Here is a 24,185-nt window from a genome sequence, read left to right as displayed (position 1 = left end):
ACTTGAATATTCCCTTGTTCTAGGGGTTGTGGAAGTGCCATCCTGTTAATGCCACCATAGCTGTGCAAACTGCAAATGGCAACCAGTTCTTTTGTTTGTAGATAGTTACAGCAATAGAAACCTCCTTCCTAATTTGCAAGTGCACTTATCTGCAGTTCACATTTGGACAACTAATGGTGGTACTGATCGTGGTTTAATTGAAGGTAAGGTGCCAGCTGCACATGCTGGAGCTTGTCTTGCGTGTGGTTTCATCAAGAGAGCCACGCCTACATTTTTGGTGTCATATGACAAGAAAAGTCACTTGCACATGGTTTCATCAGAGTCAAGTCGCATTTTTCTTGTCCTACGACAAGAAAAACCGCTTGCCCATGGTTCCATCAAGAGAGGCACACCTACATTTTCCATATCATGAGACGAGAAAACAGTGCTTGTACCCCCTCACTGCAAACTGCCGTGCAGCAAAGCTATTATGAAACGGGTCTATTTGCCCCATCTGCAGGGAATTGCTGCAGGGAGCAAGCTCGTGGTTGGTACATAACAAAAGTAGTAGTGAGCATTACAGCTGTTAGGTACAAAATGTGCCACTTGGCAGCTAAAGCCAGTATTAAAGACATTACATTTAGTATCATCCCTTTTGGGAGGTCTGGTACAATCAGTTTTATAGCAGAACTACAGCTTGACCTGGTTTCTTTTTATGGAGTACTGTTAGTTTGAGTTGCGGCTACAACACATACCAGCAGCTTTTGTTACTCATCCAAATGTCTCACCATATAGTACAGTGCAGTCCACTTATAACGATATCGAGAAAGACGAAAAATATGATCGTTATAACCGATGATCGCTGTATCTGGACTGCAGTTGTTGAAAAAAATTTTTTTTTAATAAAAAAAAGTCAATCGCGGAACATACCTTTGCAGCTCCGAACTCGAATTCGCTACTTGCTCTAAAGAATAGATGATGTAAAAAGTAGGCTGTGAAAAACAAACTTTATTTCTAGCGCCAATGACCGTGTCAAGGGTTAGGCGCGTCGAAATAGTCCGAAATCTGCACTTGCTTTTACGGCAGCTTCAGCTTCACAACCGCGGTGTGCATGGATTCCAGCGGCTGCGCGAACACTGGCGGCAATCCTTTAGCATGCACAAAATCAATTAAGGAGTCGATCGATGACAGTGCACTTTGCGTGGACATTGAGGTCGGGGTCAAGGAGCCACTGTCAATCTCGTTGTCACTGTCACTGCTGCCACCACCGTCGCACAACTTTGCCGTCTGTCGAGACAGCAAATCTTCGGCGATCGCCTCGTCGGTGACCTCATCACAGAACGAGGCAGCACTGTCTGCAGTCAAAAACTCCTCCTTCGACGCACCACCTGTGTCAACAGTAGGAACAAGCTCCCAGAGCTCGGTTACGTCAGCGGCTTCCACCGTGTTGGTCTCAGTGGGTTGGGGAAGTTCGTCCTTACGCACAAAGCCCGCCTTTTTGAAGCAATTGGTGATGAACCACTGGTAAAGCGCCTCTTCAACATCGGCATACAAAGGGTCTCTAACCCTTTTCCGCTGATCGGCATGGCCGCTGATAGCTCCTGCCTTCACAATCGCGGTGCTCCCGGTTTTCAAGATGGTTGATATCGTTAACTGGGCAAGCTCATACTTCTTCACAAGGGCGCTCACCTTGAAGCCGCATCGAAAGTCCTGCAAAATATCCATCTTCGTGTCAAGCGACACAGGTTTGCGCTTTGTTGGCGCCATCTTCGAACTGGGTTGAACCGTTGGTTGCACGTTGCTTCGGTGGCGTCAGCCTGCTATCGAGAGAGAGAGAGATTCCCGGGACATAGAGAAAGATGCGCGGGACGGGCGCCACCGCGCCGCTTTGCTTGTTGCTTTTTTTTTTCCTCTCTCTCTCTTTCGGAGTGACTGTGGCCGACGCGCATGAAGCAGCTAGCACCATCTTGTGGCGCGCTGTGCCTACTCAGGTACTCTCCGGTGCGCGGTCGGGGCGGGACAGGCTGCGCGGTAATGGCAGCAGATACGAACTTACGGAGGTAAACATCGCCTCGTCTCGACATCGTTCGTTTCAGGGAACTAAGCAGTGCAAATGTTACGATTATTTGGCACGGAAAACGCCGTCCAGATGGCAAAATTTTGATCGTTATATCCGATACGCGGTGAATAACCTATCGTTATGTTTTTTTCCCCATAGACCTAATGCATAAAATGACACTCTCATGTCGACCCATCGTTATAACCGATATATCATTATATGTGGTATCATTATAAGTGGACTGCACTGTAGTATTGACATATGCATGGTGACATTGCAAATCCATTCACTTTTTGGGCTTTACAGTTTTTTTTCATTCCATTTTTCTGAGTGTCACCTTTAAGAATAATTGTGACGCTTATCAGTATGTTCACTTTTTATGTGAGCAATGTTTCTCTTCATATACACCCATGTAAGTGTAGCAGCATGACTACACAGTTGTCCCCCCCCCTCTTCACATTGCCTTATTTCACCATTTTGGCATCACATTAGTGGTACAGCAGCATGGAACAGCATTTTGGATGAGAATACCAGGCACTGTATGGGCTTCTGGATATGGCAAAGAGCAAAAATATATTGACATGGTTTTAAGGGGAGACATGGTGTAAAAATATGCAATTTCAGACTATAGATGCGTTTATAGATTTTCTTGCCGTTTCGGAATTGGTATATTTAGATTAACTTTGGAGCGGATAAAAGAAGTGTGCCAATGACCACGGTTTTGGAAGTGAGTTCACAGCGAGAGCAAAGGCACAGAGTTGAAACTTGGGCTTGTTGGTAAAGCATTCTGACTGATTCCATATATACATGGCATTTCGCATTGACTAAAGTAGACAGAGTGCCTGCATTGTGGTTTTTTGCTCAGAGAAAGCTAGTTTCACTGCGCAAACAAACAAATCTGGCCTCATAAAATAGCCGTAAATGTAGAACAAAGCACAGACAGCTGTTCACGCGGTGTGACCAATCAGTAGTATAATACCCTTGTCACACGGGCGTTTGGAAGGCCTTCCAACCGATAGTCAGTTGACTCAAAGGTCAAGTTCGAGCTGCTACACGGGCGGTTTCGAAGGCCGCCGAGTCAATAGTCTATCGAGTCAACGGAGCACCTTACAACTCTATCGAAATCTCGATGGCCTTTGAGCAACGGAAGCGGAAACAGCGCGAACATGCCCTCTCGTTCACAGTGTGCTCGTACTCACGGTTAGAAAGAACAAATCAAACAAAATGCTCTAAATATACTATATATGAGTGTTAGTCATTATTCAATAAAGTGTTTTTGCCACTTGACATGTGCGAACACACACCAAAACGGCAGCCGCATCGAGCGGCGCAAACGTTGCCGCAGTTTCGCTACTCAACAACTTAAAAAACTAAACATATATGTATGGCAATGTATAAACAATTTTTTTAAATATATAAACAAGCATAAAACAAATTATAGTGCTTTTAAATGGTTTTATATGTTGTTTAACTTTTTGTGACATGAAAACGAAAATAAAGATCCGCAGCGCCACACAATTTTGCGAGAAACGCCTGAACCACTCAATGGCCTTTCAAAAGTGCCGTGTAGCAGCGCGACAACTCCTTTGAATCGATAGAGTTGTGGCGTTTCAAAGGCCGTTGACTGGAAGGCCTTCCAAATGTGCCCGTGTGACACAGGTATAGTATAAAAGAAACTGCTATCATGAGAAAGGTGTACATCGGCCAGATAGGCCAATGTATTATTGATAGTGCTTTGAGAGCACTCAATGTTCACTGCGCAATCCAAGGCACCTTGCTGTACTGCGATGGGGGCTGTAAACCAAACTTAGAAAATTTCGTGATTATATTCAAACGCGAGTTAGAACTGATAAGGGAAATTGCGGAAGCAGCAGAGATTGCCTGTGGAAGTGCACAGTGCATCAGCCGACCTGTTGCCTTCACAGAAAAAGAGCTATCCTTCTTAGGTATTCATAATCGCGAATGAGAAGTGTTTCAATGTGCTGTTTTCTTTTTCTTTGTTTGCTTGCCTGGCTATACATGCAGCGAGTTGACGAAAATAAACTTGTTACAAGTTCAGCGCTCAATCTGCTTCTTTCATTTCTTCTTGTCCCAGTGAGGAAAGGGCTTAGTATGAAATTGCTACTATCATTGTAAAAGTTGTTCCTCTTTTTTTATAAGCTCTAGCAGTGGTAATCAAGGTGCGATAGGAAGTATGAAACAGCTGATAAAGTCAAAAGTAAATTTTGAGGCTGCAAAGGCAAAACCGGAGGCACTATAGGCACAGATGGCATCAGTTGGCTACTAATTACTGCCACATAAGACTTTGCATCGTCACTCGATTTCATGGAACATGCGGCTTTGCACTTGCAAATCATTTTCAACAGCCATTTTTCGGTGCATGTTGTTAATTAGTCTTTTTGCCTTTTCTGGTGCGCACATATACATAGGTAAAATGCCCCAAAGTTAGGCACATGCCACAGCTTTGGAAAGTGGCACCGTTTCACAAAGCTGAGGGGCACAGCCTACAACTGGTGACTGACCACATGCGCCAGTGACTCGTCCCAGGCTTTCCAGGCCACCGTGAGATTTGCACGTCTTCCCTGATGCTGGATGCATGTGTTCAGCAAGCTATTGGGTTTCAAACAGCTACAGCCCTGGCAGTTTAGAATGCTGACCTAGAAGGGATTCAGAGAATGTTTGAGAAATCGTGCTGTTGCGGCTCAGAGTGCATTTAGGCCAGGAATCCTCCAGGCACATTGATGAGTATGTGCGGTAGTAAAAATGAAGGAAAAAGTTTTTTTTTACATTACTTACACTGGCTCCAGATACGGAAGGCCATTCCATGTAGGAGCCTATGAAATGTCTGAGTTTACATGAGGACACGTCAGCCCTTCTCACTGCACTGAAAGTCACCACTTTTAAAAATGGTCGTCTTCCCTAGGAGACTAAACTAGGGAATCTGATGAATGTATCTTGGCCAATCACAATTGTCTCTTCCATGCTGTCGCACCGTTCCGCCGGGCTCTGCCTCCTATGTGGCACTTTCGCCTCTGCATATGGCGCAAGCGCGTAGCAATCTGGGAATCCTGTTCCCGCAGTAGCCTTCGACTGTGGCCCCTTTCATCGATTAGTTCAGCCTATCAGAGTAAGGTTCAGGTAGAGCGATCTTCATGGTTGTTGTCACCTCGAAGAGAGCTCTATGTCGGGCCCCAGCGTCGTCTGGGCGCACGCTGATGGAAGGACTGCCTCATGTGAGGAATGCTCATCGCTGTATTGAGATGTAACAGGGCACTGTTTGTGGCATGCATACAGCATGCCATTTATAAGAGCTTCGAATAGTGCCTGTCCATGGTGAGAATTGATGCAGCAGAGTATGTGAAAGTAAGTGGACATATTGGCATGTATATATATTTAAGTTCTCTAAAAACACATTGTAAGTTCGATACCTCTGGGGGTAGTATTCGCGATTGATCACTTTTGGAGGCTCCTTCACTTTTTGATAATTTAGCATTCACTACGAAACCCGCCGTGGTTACTCAGTGGCTATGGTGTTGGGCTGCTGAGCACGAGGTCGTGGGAGCGAATCCCGGCCACGGCGGCCGCATTTCGATGGGGGCGAAATGCGAAAACACCCGTGTGCTTAGATTTAGGTGCACGTTAAAGAACCCCAGGTAGTCGAAATTTTGGAGTCCGCCACTACGGCGTGCCTCATAATCAGAAAGTGGTTTTGGCACGTAAAACCCCATAATTTAATTTAATTCGCTACGAAGCCTCACTGGAGTGATAGGTGTTTGGCCCACTGGCTTAGCCAACCACCGTCTGCTGAAAGTGATCAACCTACAATGCAGTTCCTGCTCCATCTGACCTTTGTGCTTTTGGGTTATGGTTAGCCATTAAATACCAGCAAGCCCAAACCTTCATGCTTTTCCCGACATTATAATAATGTGTTTGGAGCTAAGTACTGTTCTCTTCGTTTCTTAAGTGTTGCCATGAGGTATTAAAACTGCTCAAACCTCTTGCCTGTGCAATGGTGGTCACAGAGAGTGGCGCCGTGTTGTGGCTGAGGGTGGCCTGTGGCGCAAGCTGATGGAACGACGTGTTTCTACGGATCCCCTGTGGCGTGGCCTGGCTGAGAGGAGGGGTTGGATGCAGTACCTGTTCAAGCCACCGCCAGGCGAGCCACACCCTGACCACATGTTTTACAGGTAGGTGTATTCGACTTCAGGAGCCTGTTTATGCATGATAAAATTGCATCTGACGCTAATTTGCTGTCTTTTATTGTGTTTTCTAGGCGTTTGTATCCACGCATCATCCAAGACATTGAGAGCATAGAGAACAACTGGAGGTGTGGAAGGCACAACCTTCAACGTATAAACTGCCGCTCTGAGAATTCCAAAGGTGTCTACTGCCTACAATATGATGACACTAAGATTGTGTCTGGCCTGCGAGATAACACAATCAAGATTTGGGACAGGGCATCCTTGCAATGTGTCAAGGTAAGATAATCCTTCATTGTGAAAGTTGTATACTATGTCTTACATTTTCGGCTGTGTGTGTTCCTCTGCAGGTGCTAACAGGTCACACAGGCTCTGTACTATGCCTGCAGTATGATGACAAAGTGATAATATCTGGGTCCAGTGATTCTACTGTCCGGTAAGTTTTTTCTGCCTCTTCATTGACAAATTACTTCTTTTTTCAGTGCAATAATGCAGCCCGGAAGCAGCATAAGTTGCTCTTAATAGTTCCCTGCCATTTTGAGTGTTGTTAATTTGAAATATGTGAGATTGAAAAATATGTAATTGGGGGGGGGGGGGGACATTTTTAGGTCATTCAATAGGAAAGATTTGGTAAAGGCTTAAAAAATTTTTTCATAAATGTCTAACATTTATCTACAATTGTACACATTACACACTTGCTTGAACCTCTTGCCAATGTGGCACTGCTTGGTTTGGTAGTTTGAGCACTTGGGGTCATGTTCTCAGCTGGTTGACCATGGACAGCATTTTGGAATCACCACTGTTTCTTTAACAAAGCTGGGCATTGCAGGCTGTGATATGTGCAATACTGACCACAAAGTAATTTGGTGAAGAAAGTGGGTGGTGGGTCTTTTGAATCTCAGAGAGCCATCTACACGATGCCCAAATTGATTTTCACTTTGGCTTAGTGCTCTCGTTTATGCAATAAAGGCTTAAGTGTATCCCATTCTCGGGCATGTCCAGCTGCATTCTGACATGGACAGGATACAAAAACACTTGTGTACAGTAAAAGCTCATCAATTTGAATTCTGCAAGGATGCTATGAAAATTCTAACTAATGAAAGTCGGAGAAAGAAATCGCTTGGTTAAGGCGCGTATATATATATATACAGTCAAACCTCGATATATCGAACACGGATATATCGAATTATTGGTTTATCGAACAATTTCTATATCACATGGAAAATCGCATGCATTTTTAATTCTTTATTTCGAACGGGGCCGGATGTAAAATGGGTATATCGAACTCCGCCGCCCCAGACCAAGTGCGCTCTGTTGACATGAGGCGAGCTTTCCCGCAACACACTCGAAGATAGCGGCGGCGCGATCGGCGTTCCAGACTGCTGCGTACGACAGCTGCCCACATCGGTTGCGCCGAGGGCGCCATTTGAACGTAGCGGCGTACACACGCGGCGGCTTGGAGCCAGCACGGCCGCCTCGATCACGCGCGCACCTATGTGCGCACGGCGGGGCAAGCTGCCTCGATCACGCGCGCACGGCGAGGCTTGCCCCCGCCGTGCGCCCGTGATCGAGGCGGCCGTGGAGCCAGTTGGAGCGCTTTGTCGGTGCTGAGCCACACATCATGTGCATTGCGGACTTCGTTGGCGGTGACGACAGCACCGGAACAGTGGCGGAGTTAACAGACGTGGAGATCGCGGCAGAAGTGACTGCTGAGCGGCCAAACGAAGGCGCTGCCGAGGCTGATCCAGCAAGCGCTGATGTTGCCCCGCTCCCGACTGCAACTGAGGCTGTAGCTGCTTTGGCCGTTGTACGCCGCTACTGCGGCGCAATAGAAGGCACTGGACTGTCTCTTGTGGACCGTTTGGACTGTGTTGAGGACGCCGTGGTCAAGCACGCGGTTGCCAATATGAAGCAGGCTACGCTGCTTCAGTACTTTCAGCGAACTAAATAAATACTTTGTTTGAAGCTTCATGTGAGTATCTATTGCGCCACGATTGGTTCATTGATTGATTTGCGCTAGTTTTTGACGCGTTTTCTACGTGATTTTATATATAGAATTCTGGCTATATCAAACTATTTTGCGATCACCGCGCTGTTCGATATATCGAGGTTCGACTGTATATATTTCGATGCAGCGTGAGTGCGCGCGCTCACACGCTACGTCACGTTGGCGTGAAGGTCTATAGTTGGAAGCACTGGTGCAGCCAACGTAACCGGACACGGCCAACGCAATCCGACTTGCCCGACATCAAGATGGCTTTTGCTCCATCCGCGCGTTTGTCGTGCCGATTGCCCCAACCCACAATGCATGGCGCAGAGAAGGAAAAAAAGTTGGAGTTTCGCCCTAAAGGCGAAGCATTGATTGCTATGGCAAATTAGTAAATAGCTATATGAAGTAAGGATAGTAGTTTTATTGGCCGTATAAGTTTGTAAACGTTTGCTTACTAACTAAATGAAGAATCACTGTGTCTCGCGCACACAGGTAAACATAAACACATCTCGCTTGATGACTGCGGAAACTCGCTGTCGCAACACTGGAGTGAGGAATCACGGCTGCAGCAGCAAGTGAATTGACCTTCATACATCTCTTACTTCAAAGCGAACGAAACATAGAAAGCACATCGCATATGAAGCTACCGGCACTACACGCACTCTGCAAACGGCACAGATCTCTTCGAAGATGAGGTCAGTGCGGGCGCACACTTTGACCATGTTGCAGATCACTTTCAAGATACAGCGCCTGCACAGCTGCGCCGTAAGCAACAGCCGCCGGAGAACAACATACCTCGCCCCCGTGCCTCGCGCACACGAGGTTGAGCCTTGTTCACCGGCTCACCCTCGCGCGCTTTTGCTCGCACATACAGCATATGGCGTGCGGCGACGATTTAGTGCCCTTGGATTTTTTACGAAACCTCACGGCGGCGGCGACGGCAGAAATGTGCCTGGAGTGTTCATGTAATTTTTATCGCAATAAAAATGCTGCATCGCCAATGGTCGCAGACAGCCGTTTAAAGTGTTCAAAGTGGCGCGCGGGTTGGGGATCGTTCTGCGCATGCTTCGAAGAGAGCAGCCGACGGCACGGGCGTCAACGTCTGAGGGGATGGCATTTCGGCTGGCGCAAGTGGTGTAGCGCAACTGGCTGCAAGCGGTACGCGCCTAAAATGTCGGGACTATAAACGTGCCTTTGCGCTGCCGACGCTTCTGGCAGGAACAAGAGCTGCGCTCTAAAAAGCACTTGTGAAACGCACCACAACCTGCTTCGACGTTGATCTCCGTTGTACTTTTGTAGCTGCACTGGCTGCACGCTGCAGAGTTCCACTATACGTATAGGTGGGGTTCAAACACTTATCTCAGCAATGCTTTCCTTTCAATAATAGCCACAAATCTCAAAGGCCATGCTTTTTGGTACTGCGAGAGCCGATATACATCACGGCAGCCATGTTTCAGACATTACCTTGTGCTGCTTGGCAGAACACCTCGTAGAGAAAGAGCATAGCTTCCGAGGTGTAACACGAAAAAAAGAAAGAGAAAAAACATGCAGCACCGCGTCCGCGTTTTATCTTGAAGGTCTTGAAAAAGGGAGAGAAGCGACCTGCACCGTAGGCGTTGGCCATGTCTGGCCAGGCGCAAATGCGTCTCTCCAATCAGGCCTAAAAGTGTGCGCCAAAACGTCAGCGCATCGCCGCCACCGTAAACTGATCGGCGCGCCACTGCCGCCGCAGCCAATGTTTCTTGTTGGTGAGATTGATGCGTCATTTAAATAGGCATAAAGATTTCTTTAAGTTAGTCCAGCTTCATTGGAGATTTTGTTGTCTTTTTTTTTTTTCTTTTTGCCTGTCTCAAGCATAGAATCATGTCAAGCAGGGAGCAGTGAATAACACAATACAAACAAAAGTAACCCTGCTCTACACGCGTCTGTGCATGTGTGTCGTCACAAGTCAGCGCAACGTGGGATTCCGAAACTTCTCCCCCAAAAGCGTAATGTGGCGCAGCAAGAAAAAACAGCGGCCTCGGAACATCAGAATCGCGGATTGAGGGTGGTGGGCACTGTAGTTGTGAGTACAATCGGTGATATGTCTGATAGCGGCATCAATGTGAGAGGTACAACTTGTAGTAAGATAGAAATTTCTGAGCTCAATGTGTTTAAGATGCCGCTTGGAAGTTTTCACACTATTTGTGTCGTTGCATTTGAAAAAGTTGTTCTACATTTCTACCTGTAAAAAAAAAAAATTACATGTCTACTGCGTGGCGCTGTTTCTTTGCAGCATTCATGTAAAAAATTCAATTAAACTAACACCTATAGCTGCAATGAACTATAAAACAGTTTCAACGTGCAGGTTAAAAAAGAACTTTTTTTTTTTCCCCGGGAATGATTGTGCATTCAACCAATGCCTGCATTTCTACTAATCCACACTTCGTTCATTCAACCTGGTGATGACAAGTTAACAAATTGAGCAAATTTGTTTTCTATGGCATACTAACATGTATCAGCTTTAAAAAATGTTCATCTGCTGCAAAGAAAAAAAAGTATTTTGATTCTTTTTTCTTCAGGGAAAAAGGTCATTATAAGAAAAGTTGACCTATTTACACGATTGTAAGTAGACGCCCCCCCCCCCCCCCCCCATATCGCGTGACAGGAAAAAAAAGAGCATACCCAAGGGCGCATTCGATAAAGAAAATTTATTAGTAGCTGACATGGTCACTGGACTACTCGTCTTCACTAGTGCTGCCATCGTCATCGTTGCTGCGGTGCCACAGCGCGTTGTCGTCCAGCGAAATTCACATTTGGCAAACGACCGCACCACGGCATCTTGTGGAACAGCAGCCCATGCCGAATGCACCCATCCAACCACATGCAGCCATCAGGGAGGCTCTTTTGACAGGTCCGGTTGGCATAATTTTGTGGTCTTCTGCCACCAGCCACTAGTTGTACTCAAGGCAGAGCAGGTCCTTAAAAGGCGAAGATCAGAGCTTGTTTCATGACCATGTCGCACTTCATTGGCAGGGACCAATCACGCATTTCAGCGATGTACGCCACAAGCTTAGCCTACAGCTCCGGAAGGCGTCCAGACTTCGGCACGTGGGAAATTACTCACTTGCCGTCACAGGTGAAAATTTCGCTTCGCTGCAGTCGCCACACTCGCACCACCCGTTCAGAAACATCGAACTTGCGGCCCACTGCGCAGCGATTTGTTTCTTCGGCGTAAAGGATGGCAGCCCTCTTGAACACTGCTGTGAATGAGTGCCGAATCATTAGTGGGCCTGGAGCACTCATGAGGATAGCACGTAGCCGGCAGTCAAGTGGAGCGCGTCAAGCCAATGCCTTTCGTCAAACTATAGAGAAAGCTAAGCGCAACAACGCAACGGGTTTCCGTGAGCGGTGTCAGCTCATCCATGAACTGCCGATACTCCCTGCAAGCGCCGCCGTTCTGAGGGTGCCGCCGCGAATGGAACAGTGGCGCTTCCATCAACTATCGACCCCCCCCCCCCCCCCTGTGAGTGTTGTGTGCACTGTAAAACTCAAAAATGTTGAAAAACCCTTCCGGAAAGTGAACAAACACGCGGGATAGTGAAAAGCTACGGACAGGGCCATAGAGCAAACATAAAATTGTAACTACGTTGTAGCTCTAGTTGGGTCTCGCTTTTTTGGCGGTGCCATGTTTTGGTTTCGATTGTAAGTCGACCCCCCCCCCCCCCCACTTCAGATCTTCAAATTTAAAAAAAAGTGGTCGACTTACAATCGTACAATCGTGTAAATACAGTACATTATCAAAGGGTGATTAATATTCAGAGCAAGTGATGTCCAGTCAGGAAGGTGCATTATAACATATGCTGATTGGTTGACATCTGAAAGGCTGACCCCGCAAGAGTTGGTCATAGAAAAGGTCTGTTCAACATAAACGCTGTTAGATATCTGCCCAATTTTTTAAAAAATATTTCGGCTGAAGAGCAGAAATCTTACAAATGGTTGAGTAATTCTCTCACTTTCAACACCTCTGTGTTCGGTCCTCTCAGCCCTTAGTATGAAAAGGCCAGAATTTCAACCAGTTTAGCAAAGAAGGATGTGAAACAGCTTTTTAAATTGGTGGTTTCGGTTTACACACCGCCGTCACCAATGAATAACCCGGTGCCGTGCCACTGACGCCGTCGCCGCTGGCTAGAAACGACCACCTTGCTGTCGCTGGTCGAAACCGACGCGGCACACACCTCTAGTCAGGGCTAGGCAAAGGGCTGCACATGGAGAGAGCAAAGCTGCACGGCCTGCGCGGCGGCGCCAGCATCGCCAACGTGCTCCCACGCACTAGCACTCTCCCCATCCACGATGGCGCGGAGGTCAAATTATCGGTAGCAGTGTGGATTTCATTCCGAATTAGCCGGCTGTGTTACATATTGCTTTCAATACATTGTTCGACGGACCGCGGCGGCTGCGTTGAATTATCCGAAATTTTGAATTAAAAAGTTTTGAATAACGAGCTTATACTGTAGTGCGCTTTGGGTACATGATGTTCTCGTGTATTCTGGTGCTGAGCACGAAGTCTCACGTTCAATTTTCGGCCACAGCAGCTGCACTTTGGTGGGGGTAGAGCACAAGGCCACTTGTGTGCACTTCAAAGAACTCCAGGTTGTCGCAGTTGATCTGGAGCCCTCCTTTATGACGTCCTTCACCACTCGCTGTGCAGTTTCAGAATGTTAAACCCCACAATTTTAAAATTCTCGGGGGCTTGAAAGTAACCTGAAACCATCAATTATGGCATCTTCCACAACTCCGGTGTTGCTTTAAGATATTTCACCATCAAGGGTGCAACAGCTGTACGAATTGCGGCATTTTGATACACTTGCATAGTTCTGCGCCAAACTGTGCTGAGAGTATGAAATTTGTTGAAATTGAGCCACACTGCGGCAAAATTCTCCGACTAGCTGCGAAAGTTCAGTTGCACTAGATTTAGTAGGATAAACTATGTTCACAACATGCAGTGTCATCGTCGTCATTCGTGTTTCAGATGTCGCCAAGCCAACCCAGTCGCAAAGGCGCAGCAATGGAAAGGCGAGGGTAGAGTGTACTAGTAGTGGTGGGCGTGCTTGCTTTTGGGGACCCAGAGAGTTGCTTTTGCAATGCTGCTTTCTGGTTGCAACGCAGCTCTTACAGCGACGAGCTTTCTTTGACTCTTCCACCCATTTTCATTGTGGGTCAGTAGTACAAGAGGAGTCGGACTTGGGGGAAGGAAAGCAAGGAAACACGCCAAAGGAAAAGGCGCGTGCTCTTCGGCAACTGAGTTGGGAAGAGTGGTGGGGGGGACTGTTGTTTGCTCGTTTGTTCAGGCTATTCGCTTACATTGACAATCATCTTTGATAGTTTCTGCATAGTTTCTTCTCTGTTAAACTGCTCCACTATCAGAATTTGGCGCTTCAAAATGGAGTTTCCTTACCACATATGCCTGCCCCAAATTTTGATTTTTCTTGCTCGAAAAATTGCTCCAAATCCAATTTCATCTGTTGCACCCTACTGCATGAATTGACTATTCTCACTCCATTTCTAAGATAGGGATAATTCCTGAAATTCCTAAGCCTAGCAACCCAGTGAAAGCCACCACTCTGTTGTTGGCATGGAAAGTACTGGCAGAATTGTGCAGCAGTGCTCTGCTCATCAGTCACACCACACTAGAATATGACACGGAAAAGATGTTGATGTCAAATGTGTTCTAGTGTTGCTTAGTTCTTGACCCCACAAATACAATGGAACCTCTTTCCACTCACTTTTGTTTATTCAACACCACTTAGTTGATCTGCCTTTAAGGTAGAGCTTCAGAAGTACCAGAAGGAACCCGTGCACGCTGCACTTCTCTTCATTCAAACATAAGATAACCTGAACCAAATTTGTGTTGTGTGTTGGGGATTAACAGGAGTCAACTGTGGTAATGTTGCTTTGCAGGGTTTGGGATGTGAAGACGGGTGAAATGGTTAATACCTTGATCCACCACTGTGAGGCTGTGCTCCATCTGCGCTTCAACAATGGCATGATGGTCACCTGCTCAAAAGTAAGTCATCTAAACTCTGCACTAACCAAATAAAGTGAAATTTTTTTATAATAAACACCAAACAGGTACTTCTATTAACCCTTTGAGGGTCGATTTTTTTCGCCATATGCGACCGCCCAGGGTCAAATTTTTTTTTATTGCAGATTCCGATTCTTCTTAGGGACTTGTCTCGAAAAAAATTTACCGCAATTCTAGTGTGACTGTTAAGTGAGAAAAAAAATCTTTTGCATTGGTATATATGCACTCTTCATTCATGAATAACAATAAAAAAGGAAATAAACTTATCAGAATTAAAAAGTTTATGCATTTTTATGCACATAGTTCAAGACGTTGAAAAGCCGCGCACGAGAATATTTCGCAAGCCTCAAATTTTCCTGCTCTTGCACTAATACGTACGTCCATAGTGTAATCGAACTGTGTAGGTGCGCGCACTCAAGAAAACTGGTTGTGTGCCCATCAAAAAAAGCAACACGTGTGACAAACTTCGGCTAATCTTCATCTTATCGCCAACCAGCTAGGGCAATTAGTTTTCGCCGGTCTTAAAAAAAAAAAAGAAACGGAAACGCATACAAGCAAGGCAGCATCCTTCCAATGCGCACCCCTGTGAGCACTAAACGAGCGAGAAACAAGTGGTTGCCCTATGAGCGATTAGGAACGAGATAGCCATCAGTTTTGCAAGCGCAGAAAGCTGAAAGCGCCAGCGAAACAATCCAAACGGCTGCCCGCTCGCGCGCGTGCCAATGCACGAGCGGTAGTATATAGATGCGCGGGAGCAAACTAGCACTAAAACAAACCATGCAACAAAAACCAAGAGAGATAGGCGCGCGAAAAAAAAATCACCTGTATCCCCACATAGTGGCAGCACATGACAGAAAACAAGAAGTTAGGAAATTGGCGCGCTTTTTAAGCGTACAGACAGCGCCGTAAATATACGGCATCGACCGTTTTCGGACTTGTTCGTGGTGCCGTATATTTACGTCATCGACAGTCAAAGGGTTAATTTGACCTAGATGGGATAGGTCGATGGGAGCAATGGAATCAATTTATTGTCTGGCTGATCAAATAAAAAAGGGAGAAAAACATCTTAAGCAAATCACTGCTTCATTTGGCAGTATTTGAAGATACGCGAAACAGAAAAACAATCAGTTAAGACCAATAACATAGTCTTTCGAAACTGTACTTTCATTAATTTTGCAGTAATAGGTAGGTTACTGGACAAATGAAGGTCAAAGTTTGATTCTTCAAATTTTGCACTGAAACACTAGTGCCAGTATGTCACTGATTTCATGGATTTCAGAGTAATTTTTCAAAAATTATTTTGGCTGCTGGGGCTCGCTATGAGTTCTGAAAACTTGCCAAGTTCAGTTTTTGACTCTGCTAGAATGCAGTGCAGTGCAATTCTATCTGGTGCCTAAGTCTACACTGAACCAGGTGCTATGTTGCTCCGAAATGAAGTGCATGGTTGGGCCAACTGATGGAGCATACTGAAGCTCTTTATCTATTATGTTAAGTTTCGCCCACTTATATTGCACACAACCACTAAGAATGGTTGGCACAATGTGCAGTTTATTAGCCTCATGCCTGATGTGAAGGCCATGTGTAAAGCTCGCTTTTTGGTGAGGGCTCTACTCATCAGTTAACACAACTTCATTAATCCTGGGTTTGCCAGCTGGCATTTAGTGAATGGAAATCTGCACCAAGAACTGGAAGAAGCAAGTGTGCATGCCTACTAGCAAGAAATATGTTCATCCGTAGCTTTGTAGTGACAGAGGAAGTTTGTAATGATCTTGGAACTGCATTTCTTCGCAGGATCGTTCCATTGCTGTCTGGGACATGGTGGCCCCTCGCGAGATCAACTTGCGGCGGGTGCTCGTTGGCCACAGAGCTGCAGTGAATGTAGTGGACTTTGATGAACGCTATGTGGTGTCTGCTTCAGGAGATCGCACTATCAAAGTTTGGGGAACACCAAACTGTGAGTTCGTACGAACCCTCAATGGCCACAAGCGTGGAATTGCCTGCCTGCAGTATCGAGATAGGCTTGTGGTTTCTGGCAGCTCTGACAACACTATCAGGTGAGGTGCTGTGGCAGCCTTTCTTGTGCCCAAGGAAATCATTGTTGATGTCTACTCTGCAGGCTGTGGGACATTGAATGTGGTGCTTGCCTGCGTGTGCTTGAAGGCCATGAAGAACTGGTGCGCTGCATCCGCTTTGACACCAAGCGCATAGTGTCCGGTGCTTATGATGGCAAGATCAAAGTGTGGGACCTAGCAGCAGCCCTGGACCCTCGAGCACCTGCAGGAACACTCTGCTTGCGCACTCTTGTGGTAAGCTGAGCTATCTATGCTAATGCCGAGCAGTACTTAATGATTTCTGTGCCTGCCTTGCAGGAGCACAGTGGCCGAGTGTTCCGGCTGCAGTTTGACGACTTTCAAATTGTATCGTCATCTCATGATGACACCATCCTCATCTGGGACTTTCTACACCTGCCATCGGAGGCTGCATCATCTCCCTTGCCACCTCGCACCTACACCTATGTAAACAAGTGACATCCACCGTCCCCTGGGGAAGGCGACTCCTGAGGTCCTGGCTGTTTCTCTACTGGACCCTCCAGCCATGCATGGCTTCTACCTCTGCTTGGCCATGTGAAGCTTTTGGGTGTTATGTGGGCTGTCCTCCAAAAAGCCAGGTCTTCTTCCTCTTTGTGTTGTTGTTTGCCATGGTTATTGACTGTCCCTGCCAGCCTTGGTTATGGCACCAAGGAAGCTCCTTCTAACGCTAAACCTGTGGGGATCGGACTTTTTGCTTTGTGATAGTTCCGTGACAGGTGTGGTGCTGGTATGATGTGGACAGCTGTGTGTTGTGTGCAGCAGCAAGCAAAGTACCATCATTGGTCCCATTGATGCTCAGAGCTTATCAAGAAAGATGCTGTCCTTGATGGTGTTCATTGTAGGCCACTGTAGATACAGCAGCTTCCTAACCATCTGGCTTTTGGGTGTTGCTTCTGGCGTGAGTGACAAAGTATTACTAGGCTTGCCTGGACACATGGTGGAGTTCGCTCCACAACCTGCTTTCAACCACGACTTTTTTTTTTCTTTTGTTCGAACCTTCCATCTTGGTATCCTAATGCTGTGGAAGTGAAGCAGCTGTATAGGATTGCTGTTCCCTGCTGAGAATGTGGACGAGTAGGCAGTTGCTGAAAAACAAGGGTGGGGTGTACATGACTACTCTCTGCAGCTGTGGCAACTGTTCTGCTTTGTCGCATGCTGCAGTGATCGTGCGTTGGTTTTCGAACCAAGACTCTGCAGGTTTGTCCTGTTTGTGTGCTGGAGCATGGTCAATGTTTTTGTTGTGTTTACCAAAAAAAAAAAAAAATTGGTTATCAGCTGCATCTGTGCTGTGAGTGTGTCCACACCATGTGAGTGCATGTGTGTGATGTCTGTGCAGGTGATGCTGCATCATGTTGTCACTCCTAGAAAAGTTTGTTTTGAATGGTGACGCAAACTTTTCACTCAAGGTGCAATTGCTGTTTGCCAGTGCCCATAGTTCATGGCAGGAGCCCTGAGTGTTGGTGAAAACTTATCAGTGGACCTCTTCTATCGGCAGCTTCAGACTTTGAGGGGTATTTATTTAGTATGGGCTCTGCTAGCAAATTTGTTTGAAGTGATCACCTTGATGAGATATTTGCCTGCATTCCAAAGCTGCTTTAGGAAGCAAAAAGTTGTAGCATTTTGATTGTAAATAAATGATGTTGCCGGTAGGTGACTTCTTTTATGAGTTGAACATTTGTGGCTCCAGGATGTTCTTTACCTGGTGCAGGTGCTTCTGTGTTCACATAGAGTATGTGTAAATATACACGTGCATACATGTACATGTAAATATATGTTGAAAGTGTTGATCATGTATTGAAAAGTACGGACTACTTGATATTTGCATCAAATGCAGGGATTGTTCCTGAACCAAGGCTGAGTTATGTTTTCATGGAAATGGCAAAGTTGATGTGTAAATGTTGCATGTTTAATGACAGCTACTCACTGGTGCACCTAGGGCTACTTCATAATTTATTTTACCCTTAAGGGCCCTTTACAGGTCATTACATAAGGGCCACTTGTGTAAACTGAAATGTTTCAGTATTTGCGGGCAGTGTGACCAAAGCAGAAAAGCCATTTTTGTGAAATGTCTCAAACGCCAACTTGCGTTGTGCTGTGCATGCCTATGCCAACATGTGACATACAGCTGGGCAGAGTAAGGTAACATAACAGCAAGTTGCTTCTTCATGAGTGTTGAAGGCTGCTCTAGGCACACTGCTGCTTTAAGACAGTGTCCTGCTCTTGCAAAAAAAAAAAAAAAAGCTTGTCGCAGCATAACTCCAGCATGTATCAGGAAAACCTTGGTTTCATTGCATGGGCAAGTAGGCTAGATTCTAGCATATTGCAGAATATGTACAGTTAAACCTCGATATAACGAAGTCTGTAAAATTGGCAATTTTCTGGTTATATCGAAATTTCGTTCTGCTGGTCTATGCAAATAAGTACAGTCACCGATCGATTTTTCTTCCATGGGAAGGGGCCGCAAAATTTTCGGAATTAACGGACAATCGAAAAAAAGCAAATTACAATGAGAAAACAATTCATTTTGATAAATTTGGTAGTTGGCGACGAATGATACGGTTTCATGCCACGTGCGTAGACATCTCGGCGGTACGAATTAAGTGAAGCCAGCCACGCTTTCGCGTGACTCCGCCTCCGCGGCTGATAGCGTTGCCCGCACTAGCACGACGCCCAGTGGCGTAGCTAGGTCACGTGGCACCCGGGGCCCTTAGGTCTTCTGTCACCCCCCTACTCCCCCGCTGGGTGTAGCCGGCGGAAAGAGGGGTGTCTTCACACGTATATGACACCCCCCCCTCCCTCACTGGCCCCTTGCACCCGGGGCCCACGGCCCCCCGGCCCCCCCTGTTGCTACGCCACTGACGACGCCATCGGGAAAAGCGCCGACAGCGGGGAGCTAATGCCACAGAACACCTATACAAACTTAGAGAAGGGAAACTGTACCTTCCACAGTGCTACGGAAATAAGCATAGCGGTGGCGTCGTGAACTAAAGTATGCGACCACAGGTGGCGCTGTACAACAGGAAACGGAAACGGGGTTTTGCACACGCTTTACCAGGTGTTCTGTGGCTTTACTGGGTGTCTGGCTGCTGCGCCTCGATCGTGCTCCCGCCAGTTTAGTTGCTGTGTAGCAAACGTAGCGCCTACATATTTGCCACACAGCAACCAAACTGGCGGGAGCACGATCGAGGCGCAGCAGAATACATGTAGCGCTGAGTCATATCGAGTTAAGGCACACTCTAAACTGACTTTTAAGGGCATTCCGAGCGGTTTTTCGTTTATTACGCCGCCGTTACCCTGAGTTAAATTGTGCCGCCGCGCTCCAGCTGTTGCATTTCGTGTAGGGCTACTGACAGAATGCGGTTTCCAGGTGGCACGATGGCCTCGACTGGAATAAACGCACACGACACCAAAGATTGAGTAAGCCTGAAAATATTTTATTTGCATTTTACAAGTACAACAAAAAGCACACGTGTACGCATCCACACAAACGCGGTTACATAGTCAAAAAATGGCTCATTAATAATGGTAGCACAAACGCACAAGAAAGGAGACCTAAGCTACAAAACGTACGGTCGGCTGCTAAGTATAATAATTTCCCTGTCACCGCGTGCCACTTTTATACAGCATCTTTACAGCACTACCAGGCCGGGTAGTTTGGCGGAAAGAACGCAACCGCTTATACGGCCGTCAGCTGCCTCTTCCTTACGGGTGTCATAATTATCCTAATCTCCGCATCAACGTCGTGCAAGTTCGCATACAGGTATCTGTATCTGAACCATATGTGCCAGCTTAATACACGTGTAGTGAAATTATGATAACCACTGCGTCTTATCAAACGTATTGGTTTTGCAAATGCGCATTACAGCTGACGGAACGACATACTGTAAGTGAAGCACAAGAGAGCAAGGACAAAAGGAGGATACAACACTTGAAGAAATGAAGAATTAGTAGGCACACAGCAAACAAGCGATGACGGAGAACACACAATGATGCATCGGGTGTTCTGTGACATCGGTTTGCGTACTTGCGGTGTTATGGAGATCAACGGCATAAAAACGTACCTTCAAGCGTACTCCCTCAACCTCCGCCGCATTCATTATGATAATCAACGCCTAAACAAAATGAGGCACTATTCTTTGCCAAGAGTAGACCTTCTTACAGCAAGTCTATGTAATGACTCGCAGACGAAACCAGCATGCTTTCGAAAATGTTTTACCGCCGTAGTATTCGAACGCCAACGGCCAGGAAACACATCGATACCAATAGGCTGTCGGCTGTCGGTGGTTAATCGAGCACAAAAACCTTGACGCTATGACTAAAAAGCAGCTTCAACAATCAAATATTTAAAAAATCAACTGCCTCTTTGCCTGAGGTAAAAAAGCATCCTTAGACACCTCGATTGTTCATGTCAATGGTTTGTGTAAATTAAAAAATTCAGCATGTTCAGCGCCTCTAGCAGAGAAAGCACAAATTAAAGTAGTCGACCAAATTACAGTAGCTCCACTTGCGCGCTTACGCTGAAACGCGCCTCGATTGATTTTTCGCCCTCTGTGGCCATTTGTTGAACTTGAGAGTGTGCGGGGCCTGCTAATGCTTCGTCTGCCTCTCGCTCCAACGGGTCACCGGAACTAGAGGTTATGCAACCTTCAATATTAAATGCGCAGCAAGACAGCTTACATTGTGCCACGCCGTCTCGGCACGCACAATCTTGCTTCTAAAGCAGGGTGCGCGGCTGTGTATGCGCTCAGCCGCACTTACAACCATGAGCAGCCACGGCCGACACGCGCGCCAACTGACCCCCCTCTGCCGTGAGGGGGAAAAGTAAACTTGTCCGCAATAGAGATTAGAGGCGATTGGAATATTGTTGGGAGTAGGGAAACTATAAAAAACGGAGATGTACAAAAGCAAAGTTCACATTAGGGGTCAGAAAATTTGGTTGTGGGAGTTCATAGTGCTTTTTTTTTTTAACCTAGGTAGGACATCGGGCAGTATACACCCTTAGAAAAATTTACACCCTTTGGGGCGTATCTTGTCCCACAACGATAATCATCTGTCTTGCCCGCGTTTCCTTTCTTTAGCGCTGCGAGCCCGGTACTTCCCAGTCGCGAACGGCATGCGTGTTATCAGTGTGACGCAGCATTCTCGACAGGAAAGTAGCCAGCGCCGGGTTTTCAAGAATGGAAACTCAAGCAAGGCAGATGACGATTATCGTTGTGGGGCAAATATACACCCTAAAGGGTGCAACCGTTTTAAGAGTGTAATAGCGAAAGCTTGGTTGCGCAACCCCACGCTCCGTTCCAAAGGGGAAGCTCGTAACATCCCATCCGTCCGCCCCCTCGCGCGCGCTTCATCACGTTACCGCGAGCTATCTCCCTCCCCTCTTTCCCTCTGCTCGCGCGGGAAGGCGGCACTCGTGAAGCCACCATCTTTCTTGTCAGCCTCGCATACTTTCACTCGCACCTAAAGCACACAGTGCGCGAGGCGCGATAGGATCTCGTTGCACTTGGACTTTATCGCTATTCTTGCGCCGCGCGCGATTTGAGAGAGAGAGAGGTGCGTTTGCAAGCAGCTGCTTGTGATTCAGTCACCTGACCAACTGCGTCGTCGAAGGTTTGCATTTCTCGGCATTCCTTTGCGGCGGCAGTGAAATTTCGTTATATTGAAATCTCATACAAACGCACTTTGTTATATTAAGGTTCTAAATGTGTTCTATGGACAAGAGGTTATCAAAAGTTAGATACTTCGTTATATCAAGAATTTTGTTTATTGAAGTCCATTATATCAAGGTTTAACTATATGTACAGTAATGTGAACATTGAAACTGTGTACCCTCATGAAAATGTAAAAATGGAGAGATTTGGATACATTTACACAGCTGATGATACTGCTTGTTTGCCTTTGCTTGGAGCAACTGGCAAGTGCCATGTGTAGGAGCAGCAAAAATGTAGCTAAAACACATCCAGCTGAATTGAAGAAATTCACTGGTGCAGACACTTGTGCCGTGTGTATTGGGCTTTCAGCACAGCCTGCAGTGTGCTGTGTGATCCTCAACTTTGCGTAACAAGGCATTTATTTGTGCAGTACAAAAAAAAAAAAAGCACACCACACCCCACTGCTGTTAAAAAGCCTTGTGGGTTCCAGGTTGGACTCCCCAAGGTGCCTAGAGTCCATAGCTTATGCCAGCACACCATAAACATGAAGTTAAATATACCAGCTGTCCCAACTTCATGTTGTGCAGATTAAAAAAAGAAAAATAATGGAGGGCTTTCCGTAATTCACGGTATGTCAGTGAGTGTTGTCCATGCTAGTCTTCTTTTATTGTGCTGAATTATCTTAAATTTTAATTAATGATTGGTAAAGTCCAAAAGTTGTGAATGTCTAGGCATGACCATTAACATTATTTAAAGCAACCTAGATCTTCAGTGGTCCTTTTCTCCAACAGAGAAAGCCCACAAAATTTGAAAATTACCTTGTGATAATTTTTCCACGCACCAGGAATTGTAGCACTCTCAAACAGTGTCAACTTATTTATGTCCACTGCATATTTGAAGAGATTTATGTTTGAGAGCACAGCACTCAAATATGGGCCAGCTCATTTGGCTATGTTTGGTCAGATATCAGCCTATATTGGTCAGATATGGGCCTAGCTTGTTGCATTGGGATTGAATGACTGTGCTCTTTTTCCCCACAGTGTCATCAGCTTTCAGCACACATTGCTTTATAAATGCAAAGCTCCAGCTCTGAAAGTGCATAAGATGTGCAGAACACTTGATGACGAGGTTTACATTTGAGACTGCTGTTATCACTGGCACGTGGATGCCATCATTGTAAAGTGGGATTTAATTTTTTTTTCAGCTGAGAAAAAGACTGCATGAGACCTAGGTTGCTTTAAATGCTGTCATTGGTCATTTCTCAATATTTTCCACAACTTTTTCAACACCCTAAAGATAAGTAAGCTAAGTTATGTGTAGGTAATTAAACTACAATAAATTGATTGTGTACAATAAAAGATACTCATGACTGGCGTGGACAACACCCACCAACATATATTGTGCCATTCGCATAAGGCCCTACAGTATTTTTTAATTCTTGGGGACATTTAGTTGGGACAGCTGGTGTTTACTGCATTTGAAGTTGAGATACATAAAAACATTTAATTGATGGGGGGCAGTGCACAAAAATACAATGGTAGGAAGAGAGTGGACAACACAAACTCTGCACTTCCACCTAACCTTTATTTCGCGAAGTAACAGTCTTAAATGAGCATACCAGCGCATCACCATAGGACAAAAAAATGCACTTCATATCCAGGGCCGGATTAACAGTGCTGAGGGCCCAGTTTAAAAAAACAAGGGGGACCCCTCCACCCCCTCTCGCCTTACCCTCTCGTCATTCTTGAGGCTTGACACTTTTTAGAATTCGCTACAAACACATGCCGTATTTACTCGAAGAATCTCCAGAGTGTTTATGAACATTGCCTGGGCATCTACTTTCTCGCAGAGCACGTTGAGAGATTGTCATCGGAATTTAACTACTCCAGGAGATAAAGAGACATAGACAGCATTAAGATTTGTTGGGCTAGTTGGTTCATGCTGAAAGGAGGGTAAATGTTTTTAATAACACTCTCGAATAAACATCGTACATATATTCATGTATGCACATATCTTTCTCTTCTATACAGGTAATAAATTTACATCTTTGCAGGCAATATCCACTTTTCTTATAAAAGGAAACATTAATATTGTACACGCCTTTTCTGCTATTAAATTGCGGAATAAATTTACATCTTTAAAAGAAATTTTCT

At 45.9% G+C, this 24,185-nt stretch overlaps 1 protein-coding gene across 1 annotated transcript in view; it reads left to right on the top strand.

The window, feature by feature from the left end:
* The window catches only part of slmb (beta-transducin repeat containing E3 ubiquitin protein ligase slmb), a 44,251-nt gene extending 26,198 nt beyond the window's left edge, over positions 1-18,053 (top strand). The window contains exons 4-10 of the mRNA XM_050191812.3: positions 6,061-6,225; positions 6,312-6,516; positions 6,588-6,673; positions 14,168-14,273; positions 16,083-16,345; positions 16,408-16,597; positions 16,661-18,053. Of these exons, the coding sequence (XP_050047769.1) occupies positions 6,061-6,225; positions 6,312-6,516; positions 6,588-6,673; positions 14,168-14,273; positions 16,083-16,345; positions 16,408-16,597; positions 16,661-16,819 (1,174 nt within the window). The 3' untranslated portion in view covers positions 16,820-18,053. The remainder of the gene's footprint in view (positions 1-6,060; positions 6,226-6,311; positions 6,517-6,587; positions 6,674-14,167; positions 14,274-16,082; positions 16,346-16,407; positions 16,598-16,660) is intronic.
* Positions 18,054-24,185: the final 6,132 nt, after the last annotated feature.

Source organism: Dermacentor andersoni, chromosome 1 (genome assembly GCF_023375885.2).
Source record: "Dermacentor andersoni chromosome 1, qqDerAnde1_hic_scaffold, whole genome shotgun sequence".
Classification (NCBI taxonomy): domain Eukaryota; kingdom Metazoa; phylum Arthropoda; class Arachnida; order Ixodida; family Ixodidae; genus Dermacentor; species Dermacentor andersoni.
Note: the sequence above shows the minus strand (reverse complement) of the source record. Positions and strands in the feature narration are given on the sequence as shown.